Source organism: Rutilus rutilus, assembly GCF_951802725.1.
Source record: "Rutilus rutilus genome assembly, chromosome: 20".
Lineage (NCBI taxonomy): Eukaryota > Metazoa > Chordata > Actinopteri > Cypriniformes > Leuciscidae > Rutilus > Rutilus rutilus.
Genome location: NC_140225.1, coordinates 32,440,166 through 32,468,116, shown reverse-complemented (window position 1 = coordinate 32,468,116; position 27,951 = coordinate 32,440,166). Strand labels below are relative to the sequence as shown.

General features: G+C 36.4%; 1 protein-coding gene across 2 annotated transcripts; it reads right to left on the bottom strand.

Moving 5' to 3' along the window:
• Nucleotides 1–771: 771 nt before the first annotated feature.
• rab23 (RAB23, member RAS oncogene family) lies at nt 772–27,951 on the bottom strand. Of its 2 annotated transcripts, XR_014625581.1 has the most exons (8): nt 27,412–27,951; nt 21,106–21,325; nt 11,957–12,042; nt 11,160–11,316; nt 8,885–8,967; nt 8,718–8,810; nt 3,503–5,845; nt 772–3,433 (listed from the first exon to the last, which is right to left on the bottom strand). XR_014625581.1 is itself a non-coding variant. In XM_084391447.1 (7 exons), exons 2-7 carry the CDS (start codon nt 21,258–21,260, stop codon nt 5,706–5,708), a joined length of 714 nt encoding a protein of 237 aa, XP_084247573.1. In that variant the 5' UTR covers nt 21,261–21,325; nt 27,412–27,951; the 3' UTR covers nt 772–5,705. The 2 variants fall into 2 exon arrangements, 1 of the variants encoding a protein (XP_084247573.1); XM_084391447.1 differs by having other exon boundaries at nt 772–5,845.

Below are 27,951 nucleotides of genomic sequence, written 5' to 3'. Positions count from 1 at the left end.
CTTCCATGCCATGCATGATTTCAAACCATGACGTCTTAGTGTATTACCAACAGTAACCTTGGAAACGGTGGTCCCAGCTCTTTTCAGGTCATTGACCAGCTCCTCCCGTGTAGTTCTGGGCTGATTTCTCACCTTTCTTAGGATCATTGAGACCCCACGAGGTGAGATCTTGCATGGAGCCCCAGTCCGAGGGAGATTGACAGTCATTTTTAGCTTCTTCCATTTTCTAATGATTGCTCCAACAGTGGACCTTTTTTCACCAAGCTGCTTGGCAATTTCCCCGTAGCCCTTTCCAGCCTTGTGGAGGTGTACAATTTTGTCTCTAGTGTCTTTGGACAGCTCTTTGGTCTTGGCCATGTTAGTAGTTGGATTCTTACTGATTGTATGGGGTGGACAGGTGTCTTTATGCAGCTAACGACCTCAAACAGGTGCATCTAATTTCGGATAATAAATGGAGTGGAGGTGGACATTTTAAAGGCAGACTAACAAGTCTTTGAGGGTCAGAATTCTAGCTGATAGACAGGTGTTCAAATACTTATTTGCAGCTGTATCATACAAATAAATAGTTAAAAAATCATATATTGTGATTTCTGGATTTTTTTTTTTTTAGATTAAGTCTCTCACAGTGGACATGCACCTACGATGACAATTTCAGACCCCTCCATGATTTCCAAGTGGGAGAACTTGCAAAATAGCAGGGTGTTCAAATACTTATTTTCCTCACTGTATAAGGTTCTCACAGACACACAAAAAAGTACAATGAAGTCCAAGGACTACAATAGATTCTTTATTTTGTCCATTTTTAACAACCACCCAACAACCCAGAAACAGAACGGAGCGAAGGATCACGCGTGGAGTCGTGTGGCACAGCGGGTAAAGCCCGGGATCAGTCCGGGAATGATCCCAGCTGAGCTTTAGATCACACTGAAAACTAGCACTGAAACTGCAGGAGTGACGATGGGTGCTGGCATACTCTTAACATCCACTGGAAAGTCATGAATACATCAGTGTAAAGAAGACTAAAACAGGAGAGAAAACATTATTTCCAAAGCAGTTTTCATATTAGAAAAAAAAACGAATATTGAATATTTAAGATGACCTATTAATAACATGATCAGGAATTACATCAGAGAAATAAAGTGCCTTTAGTCCACTGTAGTGTCGTCATATGAACGTCAGTAATGATCAGCTGTAAACATGAAGGCTGAGTACCATGTTTCCACATTCAGACATAAATGCAAGACATGCGTTTCATGAATAAATACAATCAATCAAATGTTAAGCCACATGGAACGAGGGAACAGAGGAGGAATCCTGTGGGAAACTGATCCAGTGATTCACTCACGTTTAAAGCATAAGCGGGAATGTTGGCTTGATTGATGGACCCAAATTAAGTAAAACATTCAGCACATAAATTTCGCTAACATCCATTCAACACTTGTGCACTAAACGCTTCTTCTCCAATGGTGTGTTGTGGTCACTCGTGTGCGTGTGAATGGCTTTAGTGGTTATTAAGGCTTTTGGGAGGCTAGTTTTAGTCATGGATCCTCTAGAAATATGAATTATAGTTTCACTTAACATGAAACATAATAAACTTCTGGAATGGTCTCCTGTACATATCTAAAGCCTGAATACTGTATCAGTGCAGTTTAGCCCAGGATTAAACACGAGGAATCAGTGCTAATCTGGATAGCCGTATTCTAGAAACTTTAAAGTGAGTTTTATACGTTTACTGTAAATCTCGTGGTTCTGGGAGGATGTTGACACTCACTTAAAATATGTGCATTTACTTTAATAACGAAGAATATGGATTCCGGTAAATGACAGACGTAGAGGCAGTTTCGTGAATAAGCGATATCATGAGTGAGAAGGGCTGGGCGATATAATGAATGATCACTGTAATCCAGAATTAACGGCATTTACACTTCGTGATTGAAGTCGTCGTTGACTCGTTGCTGATGACGTCATTAATGAAGGCATAAGCCTGAGCCTCGAGCTGAGACTCGCACAGCGATGGCATCTGAACACAAGGCTATTGCTCCTGCATTACAGATTATTTTGGGTCGTTATATTTCTCTTTCTGCTCGATCTAAATCAGATACAGATAAAGTAGTACAGTAAAGATTACATTAATATGAATGCATTAGTGAGAGAATGATTGATTCTGTCTGGCAGAGTCTCTCTAATAGTGAAGCTGTGGGTTTTAGTTACTAAGAAATATATGCTAAAACGTATGTGTACAATAAGGTGTTTAAAATGTGCATTCACCCGATCACTGTCAGCATCCAGATGGTGATCAGACATATCTAGAGGAGCGCTCTCGAGGACGCCTTTAACTGATGCAAACGGAGAGTAAACGTGAACGGCAGAGATTTCTTATCCTGCATGATCACGACTCGTCGACGTCAAGCTTAAAGCGGCACAGTAAAGTCCACTGGTCAACATTAGTGAGCGAGGAAGAGGTCACTGAGCTCAAGGTAAACCTTTATATATTTCACAGGTTATTTTAATGAGATATATAAACCGTAAAATTGAAAACAAAAGCAATACTTTTGTCTTTTTTTTTTTTTTCTCAAGTACTGGATATCTCGGCAAAACGAAATAAATGAATTTTTGTTATTAATTATGCATCAATGTTTTTGAAAAAGAAACTCTATAAGAATATGATAACTCAATCATTAATGTCACTGAAGAGTGAATGAACACCGCTAAACTGAAGAGCTCTGACCAAACAAACGCATCTTATGAGATTACTCAGACATACACAACATAGAAGTACCATCACAACTTACATCTGCAAGAAAGCACGCGGATGAGCACATGAACTTTACCGTGCACTTTACTTTACCGCAAACGTTACCATGCACTTTACTTTACCGTGAACGTTACCATGGACTTGACTTTACCGTGAACGTTGCCGTGCACTTTACTTTACCGTGAACTGAACTTTACCGTGGACTGAACTTTACCGTGAACGTTACCGTGCACTTTACTTTACCGTGAACGTTACTGTACACTTTACTTTACCGTGAACTGAACTTTACCGTGAACGTTACCGTGCACTTTACCGTGAACGTTACCGTGGACTTTACTTTACTGTGAATGTTAACGTGCACTTTACTTTACCGTGAACGTTACCGTGCACTTTACTTTACCGTGAACTGAACTTTACCGTGAACGTTACTGTACACTTTACTTTACCGTGAACTTTACCGTGCACTTTACTTTACCGTGAACTGAACTTTACAGTGAACTTTACCGTGCACTTTACTTTACCGTGAACGTTACCGTGCACTTTACTTTACCGTGAACTGAACTTTACCGTGAACTTGACCATGCACTTTACTTTACCGTGAACGTTACTGTGCACTTTACTTTACCGTGAACTGAACTTTACCGTGAACGTTACCGTTCACTTTACTTTACCGTGAATCTGAACTTTACCGTGCACTTTACTTTACCGTGAACTGAACTTTACCGTGCACTTTACTTTACCGTGAACTGAACTTTACCGTTCACTTTACTTTACCGTGAATCTGAACTTTACCGTGCACTTTACTTTACCGTGAACTGAACTTTACCGTGCACTTTACTTTACCGTGAATCTGAACTTTACCGTGCACTTTACTTTACCGTGAACTGAACTTTACCGTGCACTTTACTTTACCGTGAACTGAACTTTACCGTTCACTTTACTTTACCGTGAACTGAACTTTACCGTGCACTTTACTTTACCGTGAACTGAACTTTACCGTGCACTTTACTTTACCGTGCACTTTACTTTATCGTGAACTGAACTTTACCGTGCACTTTACTTTACCGTGCACTTTACTTTATCGTGAACTGAACTTTACCGTGAACTGAACTTTACCGTGCACTTTACTTTACCGTGCACTTTACTTTATCGTGAACGTTACCGTGGACTTTACTTTACCGTGAACTTTACTGTGCACTTTACTTTACCGTGGACTTTACTTTACCGTGAACTTTACCGTGCACTTTACTTTACCGTGAACTTTACTTTATCGTGAACGTTACCGTGGACTTGACTTTACCGTGCACTTAACTTTAACGTGAACTTTACCGTGCACTTAACTTTACCGTGAACGTTCCTGTGCTAGTCTGAGTGTGTGACTCCCGCTGTGGACACGCTGACACACAGGCTACACTAAACAACAGTCTGTAGTGTTTCCTCATCATGTTGTCAAGGGCAGATCTCACACTTCACTTCTCTGGTCTGCAGTCTTTGGACCAATCAGGAACCGCCCAAAATGCTCCAATAACCAATCAGAAAAAAAGATAAACATTATATTTTCACGGCAATCATGGTTTTCATGATGGTCGCTGTGACGTTCGAGTCCTCGTGCACATCCCTACTCTGGAGAAATACAAGAAACTGTGTTTAATTATTTGAGTTCTAGTTTGTTTAGTGTAATATGTTCCTGCATATTTAAGGATTAAAATGATTTAGTAAAAAAAAAAAATAGTACAACAATATATGTAAACAAATATTGATGTTTAGTTTTTGTTACATTGGTGCATATGAATGAAAATGATTAAAAATAAGCTATAATACAATTGCAATTGTGTTCATTTAATTTAAAAACAGATTTTTACTGCAGGTTAGTGTGAACATTCTGATGCATAAATGGCTTTTTGGTCAAAATAACTGATTGAACAGAAAAACAGTTTTATGCCACTTCAAAGTAAATGCATATATATTACGATGAATGTGGAATATCTCCATAGAGGCTTAATAATATCAACATATATATTTTCAGTAGCTATATCGCCCAGCCCTAGCAGTAAGTGTGTGATGTCGGATGCTTTAATGTCTGAAGCATTGCCAGCTGTCAGCAAATGAATAATAATAAAAATGATTCCAAAAGAATGTTTGTATAATTCCATCTCTTGCATTTGGTATTGAGTTAGAATATGACAGAGTCTCAGAAGAGCATATTGATGCATATCAAGGATGTTGATTTCATTTGAAATAATATCTATAAATCTGACTCGTTCAACCATTTACTAACGCTATTTACATTTCGTACAAGTAGAAACATTTTGGCACTGTTAAATGTCATGGATTTAAGTAAGTCGTTACTTTACTACATTTTTCATACAAAAATACCTATAAGAACATATGGGTTGAACCTCATGACACTGTTCATATAAGAAACAAATGAACATTACTTTTAAGGGAAGATTGCAAACGATGCATCTCCATCCATACGCACATATTGCACAAACGATGAACAGTCCAAATGCACAAATGGTGTGTTTCTTCTGTAATTAATCTCATTAGAGAACATCTGAATATTACCCTGCTGTGTGTGTGTACCACATCAAATAATGCACATCTGTGAGAAAATAGATTCGCTTTTCATTTCAATTTTGAGCCACAATCATTGTGGACGGGGCAGTGTCCGAAAGATTTTAATACGCGTACAAAAATATCTTAACAGACCTCATATTTACTGAGGGTTTGACTTCTAGGACACGCTCGAGTCACTTCTGCGCCAGTAGAGCATATTGTGTGTCATATTCCCTCTGTGATTCTGATTGATGCTGCTACTGGCGCAGAAGTTCGGCATGTGATGTAAAAACGAGTGTTTGAAGAAGGCTCACACTCATCCACAGGAGTCCGTGACGTATGAAACACAGAACGCGATGGGTTTCTGTCCTGCAGCCAATCACGAGCCGCTCTACAGAAGTCTGCAGCCGCCGAACGGGTTTTTCGTTTTCTTCGTCCGCTGCTTGTTTGGTCGCAGGTTGATGACGTCGCGTCCGTTCAGATCGCTGGTGTTCTGGTTCGGATGAGTGCCGCCGGAAGTGTTAAAAACACCTGGGAAAAAGAAGAGCAAGGCACTGTCGTTTAAATATGCACAAAATAATCATAATAAAATAAAACCTATATTAATGAAAGTAGGTGTCAAGGTTTAGTTGGTTAGTTTTGACCCTAGTCATAAAATAAATAAATAAATAAATAATTAATTATACAATTATATATATATATACACACTACCGGTCAAAAGTTTTAGATCGGTAAGATTTTTAATGTTTTTAAAAGAAGTCTCTTCTGCCCACCAAGGCTGCATTCATTTGATTAAAAATACAAACAAAAACAGTAATATTGTGAAATATTATTCCAATGTAAATCAGCTGTTTTTCTATGTGAATATATAGTAAAGTGTAATTTATTCCTGTGATCAAAGCTAAATTTTCAGCATCATTACTCCAGTCTTCAGTGTCACATGATCCTTCAGAAATCATTCTAATATGATGATTTGATGCTCAAGAAACATTTATGATTATTATCAATGTTGAAAACAGTTTTTTACATTTTTATTTCATGATGCTATGATGAATAGAAAGTTCAAAATAACAGCATTTATCTGAAATCTAAAGCTTTTGTAACATTAAACACTACCGTTCAAAAGTTTGGGGTCAGTAAGAATTTTAATTTTATTTTTGGGGGAAATAAATAAAATAAATCAATACTTTTATTCATCAAGGAGGAGTTAAACTGATCAAAAGTGACAGTAAAGACATTTATAATGTTAGAAAATATTCTATTTTAAATAAATGCTGTTCTTTTGAACTTTCTATTCATCAAAGAATTTTGAAAAAAAAAATTGTACACAACTGTTTTCAACACTGATAATAATAATTAATGTTTTTTGACCATCAAATCATCATATTATACTGATTTGTGGAATAAACAAATCACAGGAATAAATTACAGTTTAAAATATATTAAAATAGAAAACAGTCATTTTAAATTGTCATAATATTTCACATTAATACAGTTTTATTTTTTATTTTTTTATCAAATAAATGCAGCCTTGGTGAGCAGAAGAGACTTCTTTTAAAAACATAAAAAATCTTACCGATCTAAAACTTTTGACCGGTAGTGTGTATATACAGTGAGGAAAATAAGTATTTGAACACCCTGCTATTTTGCAAGTTCTCCCACTTGGAAATCATGGAGGGGTCTGAAATTGTCATCGTAGGTGCATGTCCACTGTGAGAGACTTAATCTAAAAAAAAAAAAAATCCAGAAATCACAATATATGATTTTTTAACTATTTATTTGTATGATACAGCTGCAAATAAGTATTTGAACACCTGTCTATCAGCTAGAATTCTGACCCTCAAAGACCTGTTAGTCTGCCTTTAAAATGTCCACCTCCACTCCATTTATTATCCTAAATTAGATGCACCTGTTTGAGGTCGTTAGCTGCATAAGCACCTGTCCACCCCATACAATCAGTAAGAATCCAACTACTAACATGGCCAAGACCAAAGAGCTGTCCAAAGACACTAGAGACAAAATTGTACACCTCCACAAGGCTGGAAAGGGCTACGGGGAAATTGCCAAGCAGCTTGGTGAAAAAAGGTCCACTGTTGGAGCAATCATTAGAAAATGGAAGAAGCTAAACATGACTGTCAATCTCCCTCGGACTGGGGCTCCATGCAAGATCTCACCTCGTGGGGTCTCAATGATCCTAAGAAAGGTGAGAAATCAGCCCAGAACTACACGGGAGGAGCTGGTCAATGACCTGAAAAGAGCTGGGACCACCGTTTCCAAGGTTACTGTTGGTAATACACTAAGACGTCATGGTTTGAAATCATGCATGGCACGGAAGGTTCCCCTGCTTAAACCAGCACATGTCAAGGCCCGTCTTAAGTTTGCCAATGACCATTTGGATGATCCAGAGGAGTCATGGGAGAAAGTCATGTGGTCAGATGAGACCAAAATAGAACTTTTTGGTCATAATTCCACTAAACGTGTTTGGAGGAAGAAGAATGATGAGTACCATCCCAAGAACACCATCCCTACTGTGAAGCATGGGGTGGTAGCATCATGCTTTGGGGGTGTTTTTCTGCACATGGGACAGGGCGACTGCACTGTATTAAGGAGAGGATGACCGGGGCCATGTATTGCGAGATTTTGGGGAACAACCTCCTTCCCTCAGTTAGAGCATTGAAGATGGGTCGAGGCTGGGTCTTCCAACATGACAGTGACCCGAAGCACACAGCCAGGATAACCAAGGAGTGGCTCTGTAAGAAGCATATCAAGGTTCTGGCGTGGCCTAGCCAGTCTCCAGACCTAAACCCAATAGAGAATCTTTGGAGGGAGCTCAAACTCCGTGTTTCTCAGCGACAGCCCAGAAACCTGACTGATCTAGAGAAGATCTGTGTGGAGGAGTGGGCCAAAATCCCTCCTGCAGTGTGTGCAAACCTGGTGAAAAACTACAGGAAACGTTTGACCTCTGTAATTGCAAACAAAGGCTACTGTACCAAATATTAACATTGGTTTTCTCAGGTGTTCAAATACTTATTTGCAGCTGTATCATACAAATAAATAGTTACAAAATCATACATTGTGATTTCTGGATTTTTTTTTTTAGATTATGTCTCTCACAGTGGACATGCACCTACGATGACAATTTCAGACCACTCCATGATTTCTAAGTGGGAGAACTTGCAAAATAGCAGGGTGTTCAAATACTTATTTTCCTCACTGTATATATATCTTCTGCTCACCAAGGATGTATTTATTTGATGAAGAACAACATTTATTTGAAAAAGAAACATTTCATAAATTAATACAATTATTAATTTCTTTAAAAAAATAAATTAAAAAAAATAGAGAACGCTAAATTTGAACAGTACCGTATATAAAGTAATGTCACACAAAAGTTCAGTCTTACCTATTTTATTGCTGGATGTGTGAACAACCTCGCTCTCCTCCGCTGACTGTTGCTTGAGTCGATGCAGATATTTGTCAGCTAGATACTTAAAAACTACAACAAATAAATGGTGTTATTTTATAATAAAGCATAATCAGTTTTGTGAGCGGAAAAGCTTTGTCACTCACCTTCATTGACGTTGAGATCTTCCTTCACTGATGTGCGATAGAATCTCAGCTTCAGCCTCTTAGCAAGACCTTCGGCCTCTTCACTGAAGCAACAACACACACACACACACACACACACACACACACACACACACACACACACACACACACACACACACACACATCAATCCCTGGAAAGCTAGAGAAAGCCTCTGGTGCTCTTCGGTCATTTTTATTTATTTTATTTTTCTTCATCGGAATGGTACGAAACTTGGTAAAGGTTTTGGCACTTGCTGTGTGAACACACAAACATATCCTGGACATGATTCGAAAAGGTTAAATGGATAATTGTATAATTGTTCACAGTCTAAAATGAGCGCACTGGAAATGAATGGGAGACAAATTTCCTCTAGTGGAAGCGTTTGGTACTGCGGCCAAACACAATCTCACTGAAAGCTCATTTTTTGAGATATCAAGCTCAAATTTGGAACACAACTTGTTTAGATTAATGGCTTTGATTTTCTTGCAGTTTTAGACTATGACGTGTTTTTGAAAATATAGATTTCATATAAAAATGTAAAATAGTATTTTTCATAACAATTAACATAAAATTATGTAACTTTTTTTAAGTTCTTTTTTAAACTTTTTTAACTTCAGCAATAATTTGCCAAGTGTCGACTTTAAACAGAGATCAAACTTAAGTCTGTGCTTTAATGCATTCAAGATTTATGACAATTTAACTTGGAAATTTAATTTTCAGGTCTATGCTCAAAACGTGAATAAATGGATTATAAATACTGCGTAAATATAATGTAAAACCATAAAATCCCCTAAAAATACAAAATATTAAATAAAAAAACAAACTCAAACTTAAATATAGTACATTCCTTTCATTGAAATAAAAAAATAATTATGTCATTTTTGACCGCCACGCGAAGAGTACCAGAGCGTTAAAGGTGCATTGTGTAATATTTAGGGGGATCTGTTTTCAGTGGTGTATAAAGATCTTAATGAACCGTTATGTTTTTATTACCTTAGAATGAGCCATTGCTATCTACACACACCGCGTGTCTCCTTACATCGACACGTTTCTACGGTGGCCCTGAACGGACAAATGCGTTTCGTCACTATGTTGTTCTTCGTGCTGAGAAGCGAGCTAAAGTCAGCGAATAAAACACTGACACAATGATGAACAAGTAACAATAATATTCGCAATAACATAAAGAGGTGATATAATGCCCTTTTCATAAGATGTAAAATAAGTCTCAGAGTGTGTGTGAAGTTTAAGCTCAAAATACCACACAGATATTTTTATATAGCATGTTAAAATTGTCACTTTTTGAGGGTGAGAAAAAAACGTACCGTTTTTGCGTCTGTCCCTTTAAATGCAAATGAGCTGCTGCTCCCGGCACAGGGGGCGGAGCTACAACAGCTTGTGTCCTTTTACCTCACACACACATACACTGAGAATTTCAAAAACTTTTAGCCTTTTATTTTCAAACTGGAGTCGGACAAAGATGGAGAGACTCAAGAAGTGACAACATGCAGACAACAGAATGGTTAGTTGATGAATTTATGTAGCTTATGTGTAGTTGTCTTCTAGTCATTGACTTCTAGTCATAGTCACCCACTTTTTTTTTTTAAAGGTTACAATTACAACAATTACAATTTCAAGTGTAATCTTTCTTTGTAAAAAACATACATTTTATCATACGTATTTCAAAGTTAAGGATTCATTAGTTTGAGTATTGGAACAAACACTATAATAACATCTTAGTTGATAATTCAATATACCTACTTTATTTTTGACAAAACATCCCATATTATATATTTAACATATGAGCAGAAATTGGCGAACAAAAGCTCATTGATTAGCATATTCTGTCCTGAATCCCATGATAATCTATAAATCGTGTTGAGGGGGCGGGGTTTATGTAAATTCTAGGGTTAATGATGTCACTAACCCGGGATGAATGTGGTGTAGTCTCTACCAGCCGTTTGTTGTAGTCCTTAAAAAGCGATTTCTTTAAAAAATATCTCCCTTTGCTTTGAACTTTGAGCGCCGTAACTTTGCAGATGTTGTTTATGCTCAAACAGCAACATTACACACTAACTAAAGTTAGAAAGTGAAATCATAATCAACCACCCCTTTAACTGGCTACTCTCTGCTGTCTCAGACGACGACATCACTTCCTGTTGGCCACCGTAACTTTCGTTGGGTGCAATTCGCAACCTCACCACTAGATGCGGCTAAAAATGACACAGTGCACCTTTACAGAGCATCACTGACTCTTACTTCTTGATCACCGTGTCGTCCAGCAGATCGATCTTGTTCTGCACCAGGACCGTGGGAATGTCGCCCACCTCCATCTCCACCTTCTCCCTCCAGCTGCCGATGGCCTCGAACGAGTCTCTGTCGGTGGTGGAGAACACCAGCACACACGCCTGAGCTCCTGCGGGACCGATCACACGTCACTAGGGCTGCACAATATATCGGAATTATCGAAATATCGCAAATGTATATATCGTGATATGCATATCGCAACGGCTTGCAATAACTGCGGTCGTGAACAAAAGACAGAGAGAAAATCACTCGCTCTCGGCTGAATAACTTCTGTAGCTTTAATAAGAATCAGGATATATTTAATTCATACAGTGAAAACTAAGCAGTGTTTTATTTTCACATTTGATTATTCAGTTTCTGTTGTTTAATAACCCTAATGTAGGATAACCTGAACCCTGAACCCCGTGGTTTACACTGATGTTAAAATAACACTTCTTATACTACAGTAAAACACTGATGTTCACTTTCAGAAGCTGTAGGGATGTTTTCTAGTCACAAAAAGAATGTGAAACATATTTAATTTTAAATATATTTGAAAGATAATTTAAGTTTATTTTACACACTTTAAGCATTATCGTATCGCATATCGAATATCGCATTATTTAATGAGTTATCAGTATCACATATCACATTTTTCTTCAATATCGTGCAGCACTACACGTCTCACACACACACACACACACACACACACACACACACACACACACACACACACACACACACACACACACACACACACACAAACAAACCTCTGTAATAGGCCTTGGTGATGGCGTCAAACTCCTCCTGTCCTGCCGTGTCCCACAACATCAATCTCACGTCCTCGTCGTTCACTCTGGAACACATGCAAACAACCTCAAAATTCATATATGCACAGGTCTAATAGCTACACTCTTAAAAATAGGGTTTAAAATGGGTTTTCACAGCGATGCCATAGAAAAACTCCCAAAAGAACCTTTCGGTGAACAGTTATTAGCAAAGAACCATTTTGTTCTAATATAAATAGAGGTGTAACAATATATCGCAATACAAAAATGCAATAATATGTATCGAGGATAGTGACTATATGTATTGTGTATAGTTCACCCAAAATAAAAATTACTGTAGGGTGTGAGAAGAGTCTTAGTGTCAGTACTACATTAAAACTACTATATATGTTTAATATAATGTATAATAATGCAATGGGGGAATATTTGTGGGTCCTGATAATGGCAAATATCTCATGTTACCAGTAAAAAGTGGCCTACATTATTTTAATTATATCTAGTCAGTGAAACTAGCATATTCATCTAAAATATATTCTGTGTTTTCAGCTTCAGAATTATGAATATGTTTATTCTGGTGTCTCTATTGTCCTGTGCTTTGGGTTTCCAGCACCGAGTCCAAGCCTATTCATTTACACACACAATGTAATACCAAATTTAGCATTTTTATCAGTAGTACATTTTTTTGTTATCATATGTGACTCTGGACCACAAAACCAGTGACATGGGTCTTTTTTTTTTCTTTTTTTTTTTAACTGAGATTTATACATCCTCTGAAAATTGAATAAATAAGCTTTCCACTGATGTATGGTTTGTTAGGATAGGCAATAGACAATATTTGGCCGAGATACAACTATTGAAAATCTGGAATCTGAGGGTTTAACATTTATGTTGGCGATTGTGCTGCATTCACTCACAGAAATAAATGTTTTATATATTTACGGTTGGAAATTTACTAAATATCTTCATGGAACATGATCTTTACTTAATATCCTAATGATTTTTGGCATAAAAGAAAAATCGATAATTTTGACCCATTCAGTGTACTGTCGGCTATATCCACAAACATACCCGTGTGACGTGACAGGTTTTGTGATCCAGGGTCACATAGCCTATGTCTTGGAGAATCGCAATAATATCGTATTGTGAGTTCAATATCGTGATATGTATCGAATCATGACATGAGGGTATCGTTACACCCCTAAATATAAAGAACCTTTGTGGAATAGATGTTAAAGATTATTCATTGTCACTAAAAGAACCTTTATTTTTAAGAGTGCAATAAGACTGTTGAAAAAGCCTTTAAAACGCAACAGTTACGTCAAATAATTGGGTTATAAACTGCTTAGACTAGTCATAACTTTAAGTCAGTTACATAAAAAGAAAGATTGGTCTAATTTGAATCCAAGAAGTGAGACTGATTAGCCCTAATGAACTGCTTTGTTGGACTAATTCTTAAGACTATTCTTAAAGGGTTTGTTCAAGCCATCCTAGGTGTATATGAGTTTCTTCTTTCAGCCAAACACAATCAGAGTTATATTAAAAAATATCCTGTTTTTATAATGGGAGTGAATGGTACCTGAGATTCTGAAGCCCAAAAAAGCACATATATAAATTAAGTAATTAAATAAGTAATCCATTATTATTATTATTAAAGGCCTTCTGAAGCGAAACGATGCGTTTTGTGAGAAAAATATCCATATTCATAACTTTATAACCCATAATCACTGGCTTCGGGTAATGGCATAAAAATTGATAATTTTCTTACAAAAACTGGAGTCGTATGAATTACTTTTATGATGGATGGATGCATTTTTGGGGGGCTTCTAAGGTACCATTCAGTCCCATTAGAAAAATTGGATGAGGCAGCATATTTTTTAATATAACTCTGATTGTGTTTGGCTAAAAGAAGAAAGTCATATACAGCTAGAATGGCTTAAGGGGGAGTAGATCATGGGATCATTTTCACCCAAAAATGAAAACTCTGTCAGTAATTCCTCTCCCTCATGTTGTTCAACCCCGTAAGACTTTCGTTCATCTTCAGAACACAAATGAAGATATTTCTGATTAAATCTGAGAGCTGTCTCACTCCTCCATAGGCTTCTCTGTTAGTGAAACCTGCCGGCCCAGAAAGTTAGTAAAGACAATGTTTAAAATAGTCCAAGTGACTCCAGTGGCTCAACCTTCAGTTTATCAAGCGAGAAGAATACTTTAAGTGCCCAAAAACACACAAAAATATTCATTTTCTTCTGTGTTTCTCTGAGTGAGTTCACGTAGTGTAACAGCGCAGCGCTTCTGGGTTGTACGTCAGAACGGAGGCTCACTATTGGCCGACGCTGGTCATGTGTGTGATGCTGGCCAATAGTGAGCCTACGTTTAGACTACTTTACTAACTTTCTGCGCCGGCAAGTTTCAATAACAGAGAAGCCTATGGAGGAGTGAGACAGCTCTCAGATTTAATCAGAAATATCTTCATTTGTGTTCTGAAGATGAACGAAAGTCTTACGGGGTTGAGCAACATGAGGGAAGAGTAATTACTGACAGAATTTTTGGGTGAAATAACCCTTCAAGTTAGCGGCTATGTTTATGCAACTGGTCCCTGCTTTCGCTCTCAGATTGACTAAGCTTTGAAACCGACGAAGCCACTGACACCTCATTTGTTCCTCGTTTCGCTTTACGTGTGCAGCCAGTAAACCACACAGATTTTCTCTGGCGTTCCCTGCCTATGTCACATCTCACGTTATAATAGCTGGAAAGAGCCTGAGATTCAGGAACTACACGTTTGTGTCGTCACTGCGAACAAAAGGCAAGAGGACCTTCTTTTCCCAAGGGTTTGCCTGAGCGTCACCGCGTGTTATTTGTCATTTCCCATATTTAAATATTTAAATGGAAACAGGAAACGTGCTTGTCCAGAAGTGTTAAATCATCTCTCTCGGGTCAAGCCTGAGCCATGTTTACTGGCAGTTATGTGACCCACTTCAGGCTGTTTGAGAGGCGTTTACAGTACGTATGAGTGCAATACTGAACATACTGTAGTATATACTATATGCATATGAAACACAGATGGGCAGTACTGGCAAAATATATCTCAGTATGAAAATTCAATATCATAGTAACAGAGTATGTCAAATGGGGTTCAAAAAAATGTAAAGGTTGCTTGACCATTTTTGATTTTCTTCATTTCTTTTGAGTGATTATAATGGACGCTTGTTTCCCTTTTTTTTTTAAAGGGATAGTTCACTTTGAAATAAAATTTTGGTATGTTTTAGCTTACCTCAAGGGCATCCAAGATGTAGGTGTCTTTTTTTTCGCAGTAGATTCAATTTTGATATTTTTAGGTCAAACCGTTCTTGTCTGTCAGTCATATAATGCAGGTCTATGGTCACCACCTCAAAGAGCATGCACAGAGTCCAAATTAAAACAATTCCCCATCGTCCAAATGAAACAATTCCCCATCATAAGTACACATTGATGGCTTAAGACACGAAACGAGCGGTTTGTGTGAGAAAACGAACAGTATTTGTATCGTTTTTACCTTTTGTACACAACCACGTCCAAGTGATCTGATCTGACGTGTACGCAGACTGGTGCATAGATATATACACTAGATGTCGCCTTGGCGACGGTAGTTCATTGAACGAATGCCGTAGCCAAGGCGACATCTAGTGTATATATCAATGTGTACTTACGATGGAGAATTGTTTAATTTGGACGATGGGGAATTGTTTTAATTTGGACTCTGTGCATGCTCTTTGAGGTGGTGACCATAGACCTGCATTATATGACTGACAGACAAGAACGGTTTGACCAAAAAAATATCAAAATTGAAACTACTGCGGAAACAAAGACACCTACATCTTGGATGCCCTTGAGGTAAGCTAAAACATACCAAAATTTTATTTCAAAGTGAACTATCCCTTTAAGTCAGAATTACAAGACATAAACTTGCAATTGTGAAATATGAAGTCTGAAGAATTACGAGATATAGTCTAAAATCAGAACTGCGAGAAAACAGTCAGAATTGCGAGATATAACTCAACGGTAGGGCTGGGACGGTATGGATTTTTTCTTAACGCGGTTGAAAAGCAAGAAATTCCCGCGGTAAACCGCTTTAAATCCAAAATACTGCCATACAGTGCTGAGGCTTACTCGCACGCTATTGGCTGGTCAGTGGGAACTGCACGAACCAATGGCAGAGCGGCGTAACTCTGCGAACCAATCAGTGCGAAGCCCACCCTGAGACAGGGGAATCCCCAGGGAAATTCCAGGGGAATCCGCCAATAAAAGGCTGGAATTGCCATGGATTCAGGTTTTTATTGTTTGCTATACACACATACATATATATATATATATTATATATGTATTAAATATGTATACGAAATATAATTCTGCAAAAAGTCAGAATTACGAGATATAAACTCACAGTCACACTTAAGATTAGATTAGAGTCCAATTCTCAATATTAACTATGACTTCTGCCTCAGTAAACTCCTAATGACTGCTTATTAATAGTTAATAAGGTAGTTGTTAAGTTTATGTATTTGGTGGATTAAGGGATGTAGAATATGATCATGCAGAATAAGGCATTAATATGTGCTTTATGAGTAACTAATAAACAGCCAATATCCTAGTAATATGCAAGCTAATAAACAACTAGTTAATAGTGAGAATTGGACCCTAAACTAAAGTGTTACCAAACTCAAACTGTGAGAAAAAAAAGTACATACATGCAAAATTATGCTAAAATGGGGAGCAATCCTCGTAAACAGCCACTTATGGCTTACGTGAACAAACAATTGAGAAGGAAAATGGATGCGCATCATTATATTGGATCAGGGCATTCGCTCTTAAAGTGACAGCAGCCTAATATTCCTGCTGCCGTCTGTGTCATTAATGTTAATCAAACAACAAAATACAAAGAGTAACTCACTTTTGTAGCTGTAACAAAGATGAATTATATTTAAATTATACAGTGAAGACTATGCAGTGTTATTTTACAGTTGATTACTCAATTTATGTACCCGAATACAGTTTATTTAATTTGCATCTTTGTTCTACTGTATTTATCTATGCTTGTAATTTGTTTTGTTTTGTTTATTATTTTCTACGCAGATTCTCTCCCCTACAAAATCCCCCCAATCACTGAATGATTCATTCTTTCCAAATAGAGCTTTTCAAGTAATCTGGTGAATTTTTTTTCCATATCGCAATAAAGATTGCAGAAAAACTAAATATCGCAATGTCAGTTTTTACCAACATCTGACATTTTTCAATATTTAGACCACTTGTATTATTGACTCCTCAGGATGTGAAGAGAGTTTCAACCAGTATAACAAAAAGTGTTAATAAAAAAAACGTGCTACTCTGCCCTGGATTTAAGCGAGAAAGTGTGAAAAAAGTGCAGTTTTACAATATGCTGTAAAACTGGTTTTCAGATTGCACTGGTTGCAGAGCTACGGCTAGAAGAATTCAGGAGGAAAGCCTATTTTATTATGTGCTTAAACTACAATGGCCCACTTGAGATGGATTAACTCAAACTGGTTTATATAACAATGCCTATTAATGGATAATCTGGAAAATCAGAGACAATAAAATACTTATTCAGAATGTAATGGCTGCAAACGAAATTATCAGATTATTCATAACAAAGGAATGATGAGTCTTACATCGGTGCAAAATCAGCTTTATAGTGTGTGAGTATGGGGTTAAAATGTCAAAACTCAAAATGTCACAATAACAACAGCCGAGCCATGTAACACAGTCTGACACTGTGCTTCGCCTGACACTTACAGGTTTCTCCTCACCTTCACTCGCTGAGTTTTTACATTCCAGCGGATGAAATGCACACGACTGCCTCCCTCACTGTATATCAGCGGCGGCTGCTGGTCTGCTCATTTTCGGCCGACATCATAAAAATTGTCCATTTATTTATACGTAAATTCTACCTTCCTTTTCAAGAAAATGCTCTGTGACCCTGTCGTACCAACTACACAGCAAAATCCCCAGTGTTAAATCAACACCTACAGTGTCAAATTTAACACCAGCAAAGTGTCTATATGTGTCCACACTACACAGTGTTACATTTACACTTTTGAAAGTGTTAATTTTTTAACACTAATTTTCTGTTAATTCAACACTGTATATTGTTAAAAGTTAGCACTATTCAACACTTAACATTGTTGTTTTTACACCACACTAGTGTTAGTGTTAAATTACAGTGTTATTGAGTAATACTTTTAATTTTACACCAACACCAGTGTAGTGTGAATACAACAACATTAAGTGTTAAAATACTGTTCAGCAATAACATTATTGAGTGTCAATACCAATAGGCTACCTCTAGAGCTGCTTCCAATCCTACTAAAGACAAATGGCAGAAAATGGCACAAACACACTTTATTAAGGAGGCGTCTTTTCCAGTGACTTGACCAGTGTCCTCTCAATGGCCAGCAGAGCTAGGTATAATTGTATAAATGTAATAAAATAATAAAGGTATAAATAATAATATAATAAAGCATAATAATACAACTACTAATATATATATTTTTTTTTTCATGTTTATTTTAAAGATTTGTTTTATAATTTATTTATAATTTATTAAATATTGATTAAAATAAATACAGTACCAGTCAAAAGTTTGGAAAAGTTACTATTTTTAATGTTTTTGAAAGAAGTCTCTTATGCTCATCAAGCCTGCAGTTAAAAAAATAAAAAAATAAAAAAAAAATAAAAAAAATAAACAGTAATATTATGAAATATTATTACAATTTAAAATAATGGTTCTCTTTTTTAATATACTTTAAAATGTAATTTATTTTTGTGATGCAAAGCTGAATTTTCATCAGCAAGTACTCCAGTCTTTGGTGTCTTATGATCCTTCAGAAATCATTCTAATATGCTGATTTATGATCAATGTTGGAAACAGTTGTGCTGCTTAATATTTTTTTTTTAACCTGAGATATTTTTTTCAGGATTATTTGATGAATAAAAAGTTAAAAAGAACTGTATTTATTTAGAATAGAAATCTTTTGTAACAATATACACTACCGTTCAAAAGTTTGGGAACAATAACTATTTTTTTTTTTTAAGAAATTAGTACTTTAATTCAACAAGGATGCGTTAAATTGATAAAAGGTGATGGTAACGATTTATATTGTTAGAAATGTTTTTATTTTGAATAAATGCTGTTTTTATGAATAAATGCTGTTAACGTTTTACTCATCAATGAATCCTGAAAAAAGTATTCCAAAAAAATATATTAAACAGCACAACTGTTTCCATCATTGATAATAACTGAGTATCAAATCATCATATTAGAATGATTTCTGAAGGATCATAAGACACCAAAGACTGGTGTACTTGCTGATGAAAATTCAGCTTTGCATCACAAAAATAAATTACATTTTAAAGCATATTAAAAAAGAGAACCATTATTTTAAATTGTAATAATATTTCATAATATTACTGTTTTTTTTTGTTTTTTTTTACTGCAGGCTTGATGAGCATAAGAGACTTCTTTCAAAAACATTAAAAATAGTAATGTTTCCAAACTTTTGACTGGTACTGTATATATAAAAATATCGGCTTTATATTGGCCATCGGCCACCCTGCTCTCTAAGATATCGGCATTGGCCATCAAAAAACCAATATCGGTCGACCACTAAACAGGAGTGCAACATTCTCGAAAAACAATAAGCAGAGTGGACTGCCATAACATCAATGAACAACATCACTGCAGGCTTCAACATGGCTGAGTTTACGGTTAGAAATGTCAAACAAATTTCGCCTACGTAGGCGACTGTAGACCGTAGCTCGAATCTGTCTCTGTATGCATGAGACTGTCTGAATACCGGCAGAATTCACATGTTTGTAGTAAAAAGAGACATTATGCAGAAGTATAATCTGCTGTAATGTGTGTTTGTCAGATGCTGTGTGACGCGCGTTCGCTGCGGGTGTATCGCTCCGAGAAAAGACCGTTAAAATCGATTCCCTATTTTCGTTTTCGAAACTTGTGTGTGTTGGTCCGATCGATTGTGCAATCGATTTCCGAACGTAAAGTGACAGCCCTAGTTGGGAGCCAACATCGAAATCGAAATCCAATTAAAGCAACACCAAGTAGCTTTTGCTCTCGGGGTCCCCCTACAGTTGGGAAACAGTATTGTCTTCTACTGCGGTCGTAAAATCTGTCATGGTTACACCAGGGGATACACGTGCATTTGTTGATACTCCCAAACTCTGCAGAAGGAGTTCTCACGTCTTGGGCAGACTGCCTGCGTTGCGTGTGAAATGTCTTCATCCCAGGTACAGTGGCATATATTTCAGCATGTCATATGAATATAATTTCATGGGTTTTATTTTTTTCAAACACCAAAAGGTCGCGTAGCTCACGTTTACAAGCCAGCGTCATTATAGTAGCCTATTGGCTACTGTTTTACAGAATGCTAATTCAATTCAATGTTTGTGTGGTAGGTAATAGCCATATGTCGTCAATATTGTAATATCAAGCTACCATAGATTAATCTGCAAAGTTGAAAAATCGCTTTGCATTACAGCCTGAGGCAAGACACTTTCACCAGAAAAATAAATAAACAAACTTGACTATCAGCCTGCAGTCATTAGGCTACTTAGCCTAAAAGATAATTTTGTCCGTCTAATCATGTACCAAACTTGTACACGCCGTTTAGACATAGGCTTACCTCTGACTTTTTTTTTGTCCGTTGCTGCTTTGGCCATGACAAAAACATATGCACGAAAGCCGGAAAACAAACGCTGGTTGGCCTCTCACGTCCACATTTGAGGAAGTGGTGGGGGAAGTGACGTATGCCGTAAAGCAGTCGAATTTTGTAGTTCTTTTTGTGCTCGGGTTACTACCCAAACCCCGAAGTTACGTAGTGCCAGTAAAAGCGATACAGACCCCGTCAGGCTATGGCAGACGTGTCATTCAACCTATTGTAAGTCGATGTACCATCACAAGGGTCTTGGAAATATATTATGAAGGTTGAAAAGCTACATAGTGTTGCTTTAATTGCACAGCCCTAGTTCAAACACAGCACCCAAAAGCTGTGCGTGAGAACTCATGAAAGCATTTCAAAGCAACCCGACTGAAGCGTAAAACTAAAGCACGCGTCGCTTACATTATCTGTCTCTCCAGAAAGTCGACCCCGATGGTCTTCTTGTAGTCCTTGGTGAAGATGCCCTTGCAGTATCGCTGAATCATGCTGGACTTGCCGACCGCTCCGTTGCCCACCACCACCACCTTGATGGCCACTTCCATGTCCTCCTCCAGCATGGCTGGATCAGTGTGGGATTGGCTTCGCTTTAGAGCTTCTGCTGTGGGATCTGCTCAACTCTAGCCTGTGTCAGGACAGCAATCGACAGATCAGTCACAATCACACACATTAAGGCTGCGTTCACACTGGGCATTTACAAGATTAGCTAGCATCAACTAGTCTAACAATGAACTGCACTTATACAGCATTAACTAATCTTTGCTAATGTTAATTGCAACATTTACTAATACTTTATTAAAATCTTGTTAACATTAGTTAATGCACTGTGAACTAACATGAGCAAACAATGAACAGCTGTATTTTTATTAACTAACATTAACAAAGATTAATGAATACTGTAACAAATGTATTGCTCATGGTTAGCTCATGTACATGAACTAATGTAAACTAATGAACCTTATTGTAAAATGTTACCGGTATATTTTAGTTTTAAGGGCATAAGAATTTGTGGGAACATGTACTTAATTATCACGAGAATAATAAAAAAAAAAAATAGGATTCATTTCATAAGCAAAGATGAATTTTATTTATTTATTTTGGCTTTGGGGTGAAATATGACTAGACATGATTTTGACAGGTTTCCATAAGATTTAACGACTATAATCAATGAAAACTGGCTGTTTTCCAGGCCTTGAATCTACAGAAAGGTAGAAATTATTGTTGTCACGAATCACGATACTGGGAATTTCTCATTTTTGATACGATACCTAGAAGAATATAGATATTCTATATACCATTTTTGATACCAAATAGATATGATATTGAGATATTTTGCCCATCCATTGAAAGTGTAATCAATATATTTAAGCTATAAAAAGTAACACACATTAATCCATATGAATCGAGCTGTTTAATCCAAGTCTTCTGAAGAGACGAGATCACTTTCACATTTGAAATCACCAATGAAATCTGAAAACTGCCTCGTCAATTTTGTTTCTAATCTCTCAAATTTAAAATTTTTTTTTTTTTTCAGCCAAAATTGATCGATTATGAAAAAATGTCTCTAAGCAGCTCTACAGAAGACAAGAGCGTCATCGTTCAGCTCACATAATTTCAGTGCGGATTCAGTTCAATAACTGAGATGATGTTGCAAAGTTCATTAGGTTGGAAATGAATTCGATTCAGCAATAAAGACAAAATTGTGAAATTAAATTCCCTCATTTAATTAAACTGCATTAAATGAGGGAATTTAACTGAGACTAGATGATTGACAGAAGACAAAATTGATATTAAATTAAATGAGGGAATTTAACTGAGACAATTAAGACTGAGATTAGCAGTTTAAACAGTGACAGGATCCATTTAACTAAGCGGCATTTAAGTAGTTTATCCCGGAGCTTTTTCCACGTGGGATCAAAAATGGTATGTAGAATATCTATATTCTTCTAGGTATTGTATCAAAATGAGAAATTCCAGTATCGTGACAACAATAATTTTTACCTTTCTGTAGATTCAAGGCCAGGAAAACAGCCAGTTTTCATTGATTATAGTCGTTAAATCTTATGAAACCTGTCAAAATCATGTCTAGTCATATTTCACCCCAAAACCTAAATAAATCAATAAATAAAATTCCTCTCTGCTTATGAAATGAATCCTTTTTTTTTTCTTTTTTTTTACCAATGATGCACTACTCTTCTGCTACACACTCAAAAGTATACTTTTCTTCACAAAAACAGTACTTTAGGTCATAGTATAAGTACACTGAAAAAAACAATAAGTAAAGTTTACCTAATTTTTCTATGACAAGTTTTTGCACGCATATTGTTTAAGTAAATTTCACATATGGAATTAAGTAAACTCTACTTAACTAAGTTAAGTGAAAGTAACAAAGAAACTAAGTAATTTTGACTTGGCGAGTAAAAGGTTGAGTAATATCCATTTAGTTGAAGTTTCCTTTGCAATGCATTTAACTCGTACAATATAACATTGATTTAAACCACACTTTTAAAGTATATGCTTTACTTAGAAACATCTAAGTCGTTAATACAATAGATATTCTACATATAAGGAGTCACACATCATGTGAACGCAGAGACCTCAATACTGGGTAGACAATACACAATGACGGTAACATTTGATGGATCGTTTTTGTGTTTGAATGTCGTTTTGAGTAGAAAATTAACTCCAAATGTCACAAAATGGCAAGTTAATAATCCTGACAACAAAAGCAATGATAAACACAACTGGAAAACAGTGAAAAATCAACCTCATTAATTATTCAAGGCCCAGTGCATGATGGGAACACCAGTATCAGAAAAGTTGAGTAATTTTACTTAATTTTATTAGGTTGATATTTACTTTTTACTTTCTACATGCTTGAATTGAGTACTCTTCTTAAATTGAATGAATTAAAATAAGCTAAAGTAACACGATTGTTTAATATTTTGTCACAACTTAATTTAATTGTGTTCAATCAACCTAATATTTTAAACTCAATTAATTTGTTTGAAAACTACATGAATCATTTTTGTTGACAACTAACTGGGCAGTGGATCTGTAGTTCCCAGCATGCTTTGCAAGGGACTGCATTAGGAGGGTAAATTTAGGGATTAAAGTGTTATTTTATGTGTTTTCCTGTAAATGGAAAGATGTTGTTAGTTAATGTTAGTGTTTAATATTCAGTTATGTTAGAAACTTAGAGGACTTTCTGTAATGTTTTTGAATTGTGTGGTGACCATTACGCAGAAGAGTGGCGACTGTGTTTAGCTTAGGGCTGTGGGCGCTCAGATACACTATGCATTAAACCTCTTTTGCAGACCTGCATAAATAATATTCAATAATACTCTGTGAAAGTGGTTTAACACTCAGACGGTCCTCGGTCATTTCTGACCGAAACATTTTCTGTTTTGAATTTCTAAAAATCACAGCTTCATCGGAATGTTATGAAACTTGGTGACTTATGGCATTAGGTATGTGAATACAAAAAAAAAAAATTGAGGTCATGATCCGAGCATGCTACTGGTCGTAAAAAAAATAGTGACGATTTTGGTCTTTCGGTCAAAAATGACCGACCCATAGGAAATAAATGGGAAATTGCCATAAAAAAACAAAATTCTCCGAATTTTTGTGTGTACAATCTACAAATCGGCCTCAATCCTAAAAAAAAGTACACCGCTGTAAAGGGGTGACACTCTCTACAACATCAAGAGTACAAAAAAGACACACCCACCCACACACACATACACACACACTTTTATACACAAACACCAATACATTTTGATTACAAAAAATCTGTTTTGAATTTTTAAAAATCACAGCTTCATCGGAATGTTACGAAACTTGGTGACTTTTATGGCATTAGGTATGTGCACACACAAAAAAATTGAGGTCATGATTCGAGCATGCTAAGTGGTCGTAAAAAAAATAGTCACACTTGTGGTCTTCGGTCAAAAATGACCCCCATAGGAAATGAATGGGAAATTGAGAAAAAAAAAGAAAAAAAAAATTTATATTATTTTACATAAAGTGTTATAATTGAATGAATTTCATTTTTTGTTACAAATTCTGTCAAAAAAAAAGTAAATGTGTCCATAAACAGCTGGGGAATTCACATGCCTCTCCATAGAGAACTGTAGATGCCATCTAGTGGTTACACCATGCTTCTACGCTTTCTCTCCATACTCTCACCAGATGGTGCTAATCAGCTTCAAACATTTTTTTGAAGGCCTAGACTCTATATTAAACTAAAATACTGCATAAATAAAAAATAAAAAAATACATATATTTATATAAAATTTTTTGTTAATTTCAATGGCAAAAATAGACCATAAATATTGCATAAATATTAATAAATCCAATAAAATGATCTCAAAATACAAAATTAAAAAGAATAAATATTATAGAACAAAAATAAATTGCATTGGTTTTACTGGGATGGAGGAAGTTTCATTTTTAGGCCTCCGGTCACTTCTGACCGGGAAGGCCCAGGATGTGACTCCGAAACGAAGACCGTCTGAGGGTTAAATTATTGAACACTAATAGCTTCTATCATTGGAAATAACTGTAGAGTCAAATTAGCTAAAATTATAATGTTGGCGATTTTAGGCAGGGCACAAATTAAATGTAGTCAACCTGACAAAACTTTAAATGAATTTATGTTCATGCAACAAGATTACAATAAATTATTGCAAACAAATTAGATTATGTTGGAAAAATGTGATTAATTTTCGTGGAAAACTTTTCCTTCATTTAATCAAGTTCGTTCAACAGCTTTTTTTTTGAGTGAATATAGAATTTACTTCTATAATGACTTTAAAATTTTCGCCTAAACGAACTTTTTCATGTAAATTACTAGTTTTTTTCTCTAGTATTTACTTCACCACATTTGTATCAGTGTAGGAGACTTGGGACACACACACAATAGTTGTGTCTACTACAGCAGGAGTCTCGAGTCTTGAATGCTGTAAAGATAGCAGTGACGCGACCGCTTACATATTACGTTACGCTAGCAAGGCCTCCCGCGTTTCTCCTGAGTAACTAAATACACCAGCTAACCTGACACAACAATAACCACATCCGTGAGTCTCACACCAGACCTCGTCTCCACGGGACATTCTCCCATCAAACACACTCGCAAAACCTACAAATCTATATCTGTATATATTTATGTTCTTTTTGTTATATGTACTGTTTTACATTTAGTTGGATTTCTAATACAATACATTGGTAACACTTTACAATAAGGTTCATTAGTTAAAATGAGCTAATAATGAACCTATGCACATATGCAGCATTTATTAATGTTAACTTCAACATTTACTAATACTTTATTAAAATCCTGTTAGCATTAATGCACTGTGAACTAACATGAGCAAACAATGAACAGCTGGATTTTTATTAACTAACGTTAACAATGATTGACAAAATACTGTAACAAATGTATTGTGCATTGTTAGTTCATATATTAAGTTATTGTAAAGTGTTACCAATATACATTTACAGATCCTAAACAACTATTTTATAAATGTGTTTTAAATGCATTTTGACAGACAAGATTAGATTTCTTCCTTTCGTTTGGTTCGGCTTTTAGAGATGAAAAGAGACTTTAGAGACGAGAGATGAATCAGTGTTATTTCTACAGGTGTTTCTGAAGGACTGGAAGTGTGTGTGTGTGTGTGTGTGTGTGTGTGTTGCTCTCAATCACTCGGCGTGGATGTATATGGCAGGTGGAAAAACACGCTGAACCCTAAAATATAAATGTATGACACTCTATGAGCACCTAAACTTCAAGAGATCCATATGCCTGTTTAAAGCAGCTGTTAGTGGTCCAATTACACACATCGAAAACGTCTTACAGGATTTGTTGCAGTTAGAGATCTATACTGTACTTTACTTATTATGCAAACAAAAAGTGGCAAAAATATTGGAGGAAACGGCTCATATGTATCACCATTTGTATCCATCACCATGTTTTTACCATATTCATTTAACATGGTATAAGATTCTACTACTCCAAATCACAAGAATTGCAAGGATCCCCCATATTTTTAGTAGTGCAAAACAAATCCCTATGAGATATTAATGAGTAATATTAATTAACAACAAACTAACTGTACATAGGGTTAGGTTTGGCTGCTTGTGATTATGCATAGTGTACTGTTATTACTATAGTAAGTACATGTAACAAGGACACTGTGGTGGAACGTTCTCAGAACTTTTAGCTAAAAGTTATGAGCAAAACATTCTTTAGGTAACGTTAATAGAACGTTTGTTCAATGTTATTTGGTCTTTAATGATGTTTTCAAAACGTTAGCATGATCATTTATACGTCGTTCGAAGCAAAACGTGTTTCCTGAAATGTTTCAGTTGATCAAATGTTTTTTTTTTTAAATGTTTCAGAACCTTTAGGAGTAACTTAACGTTCCCATAATGTTTGCAGAAAGAACAAATGGAATGTTCCTTTAACGTTCGCACAACAAAAACCTCAGAACGTTTCGAACGTTCAGAGAACTTTCAGGAAAAAACGTTTGAATAACTTAATGGGAACGTTAGGACATAGGATGTGTTGGCTGGGATGGTGCAGTGATGTGTCTGATGGCATGATACTTTGTTATGTAGACGCACTGAACGATTATTAATAAGTATTTGGATGGTACTTAAAATAATTCCATGGTACATTGTGTCGGTGAGGAAGAGAACGCGGTGTCTTACCTGCATTCGTGTTACCAGGTTACATTACATTATTTCGTCTCTGAAGATCCGACACGAGGATAATAATAAACGCGAGCTGTCCAGGAAGATCCACGCGCACACACACAGCTCTAGTGATTTATGAACACACACACATCTGCTGGATGTAAATATAACACAGCTGCATGAAGAGAGCTTTTTAATCCGCACAGTTTATCAAAGGAGTGGCCTCCTCCTCCTCCTTTACTGCTCTCTCTCTCTCTGTCTCTCTCTGTGTCTCTCTCCCGCTTCAGCCTGGATGATCCGATATCAAACGAGCTCTGAGGAAGCAAATGTCAACAGATACAGATGAGAACAGATATAGCGGAGCGTCTTGACGTGTTTTGCAGTCATTCACGACTCTCTGTGCTGTGTGTGTGTGTGTGTCTCATCTGTTGACCGCAGCAACAGTCACGCGTGAAGCGGGAGACCACTCAGCGAGATCGCTCGGTCGCCCACCAAAAACACCCTTTTCAAAATAAAAGCCATTTCATTTATTTAATTGTATTTAGTCACCAAAAT

Bases quoted from the DNA above. Each gene is read 5' to 3' on its own strand.
- rab23 (XM_084391447.1), bottom strand. From the start codon at position 21,260: ATGCTGGAGGAGGACATGGAAGTGGCCATCAAGGTGGTGGTGGTGGGC. The intron at 11,317-11,956 runs GTTTGTTTGTGT...TCGGTCCCGCAG, and splicing joins CACCAAGGCCTATTACAGAG to GAGCTCAGGCGTGTGTGCTG. The intron at 8,968-11,159 runs GTAAGAGTCAGT...TTGTTGCTTCAG, and splicing joins GACGACACGGTGATCAAGAA to TGAAGAGGCCGAAGGTCTTG.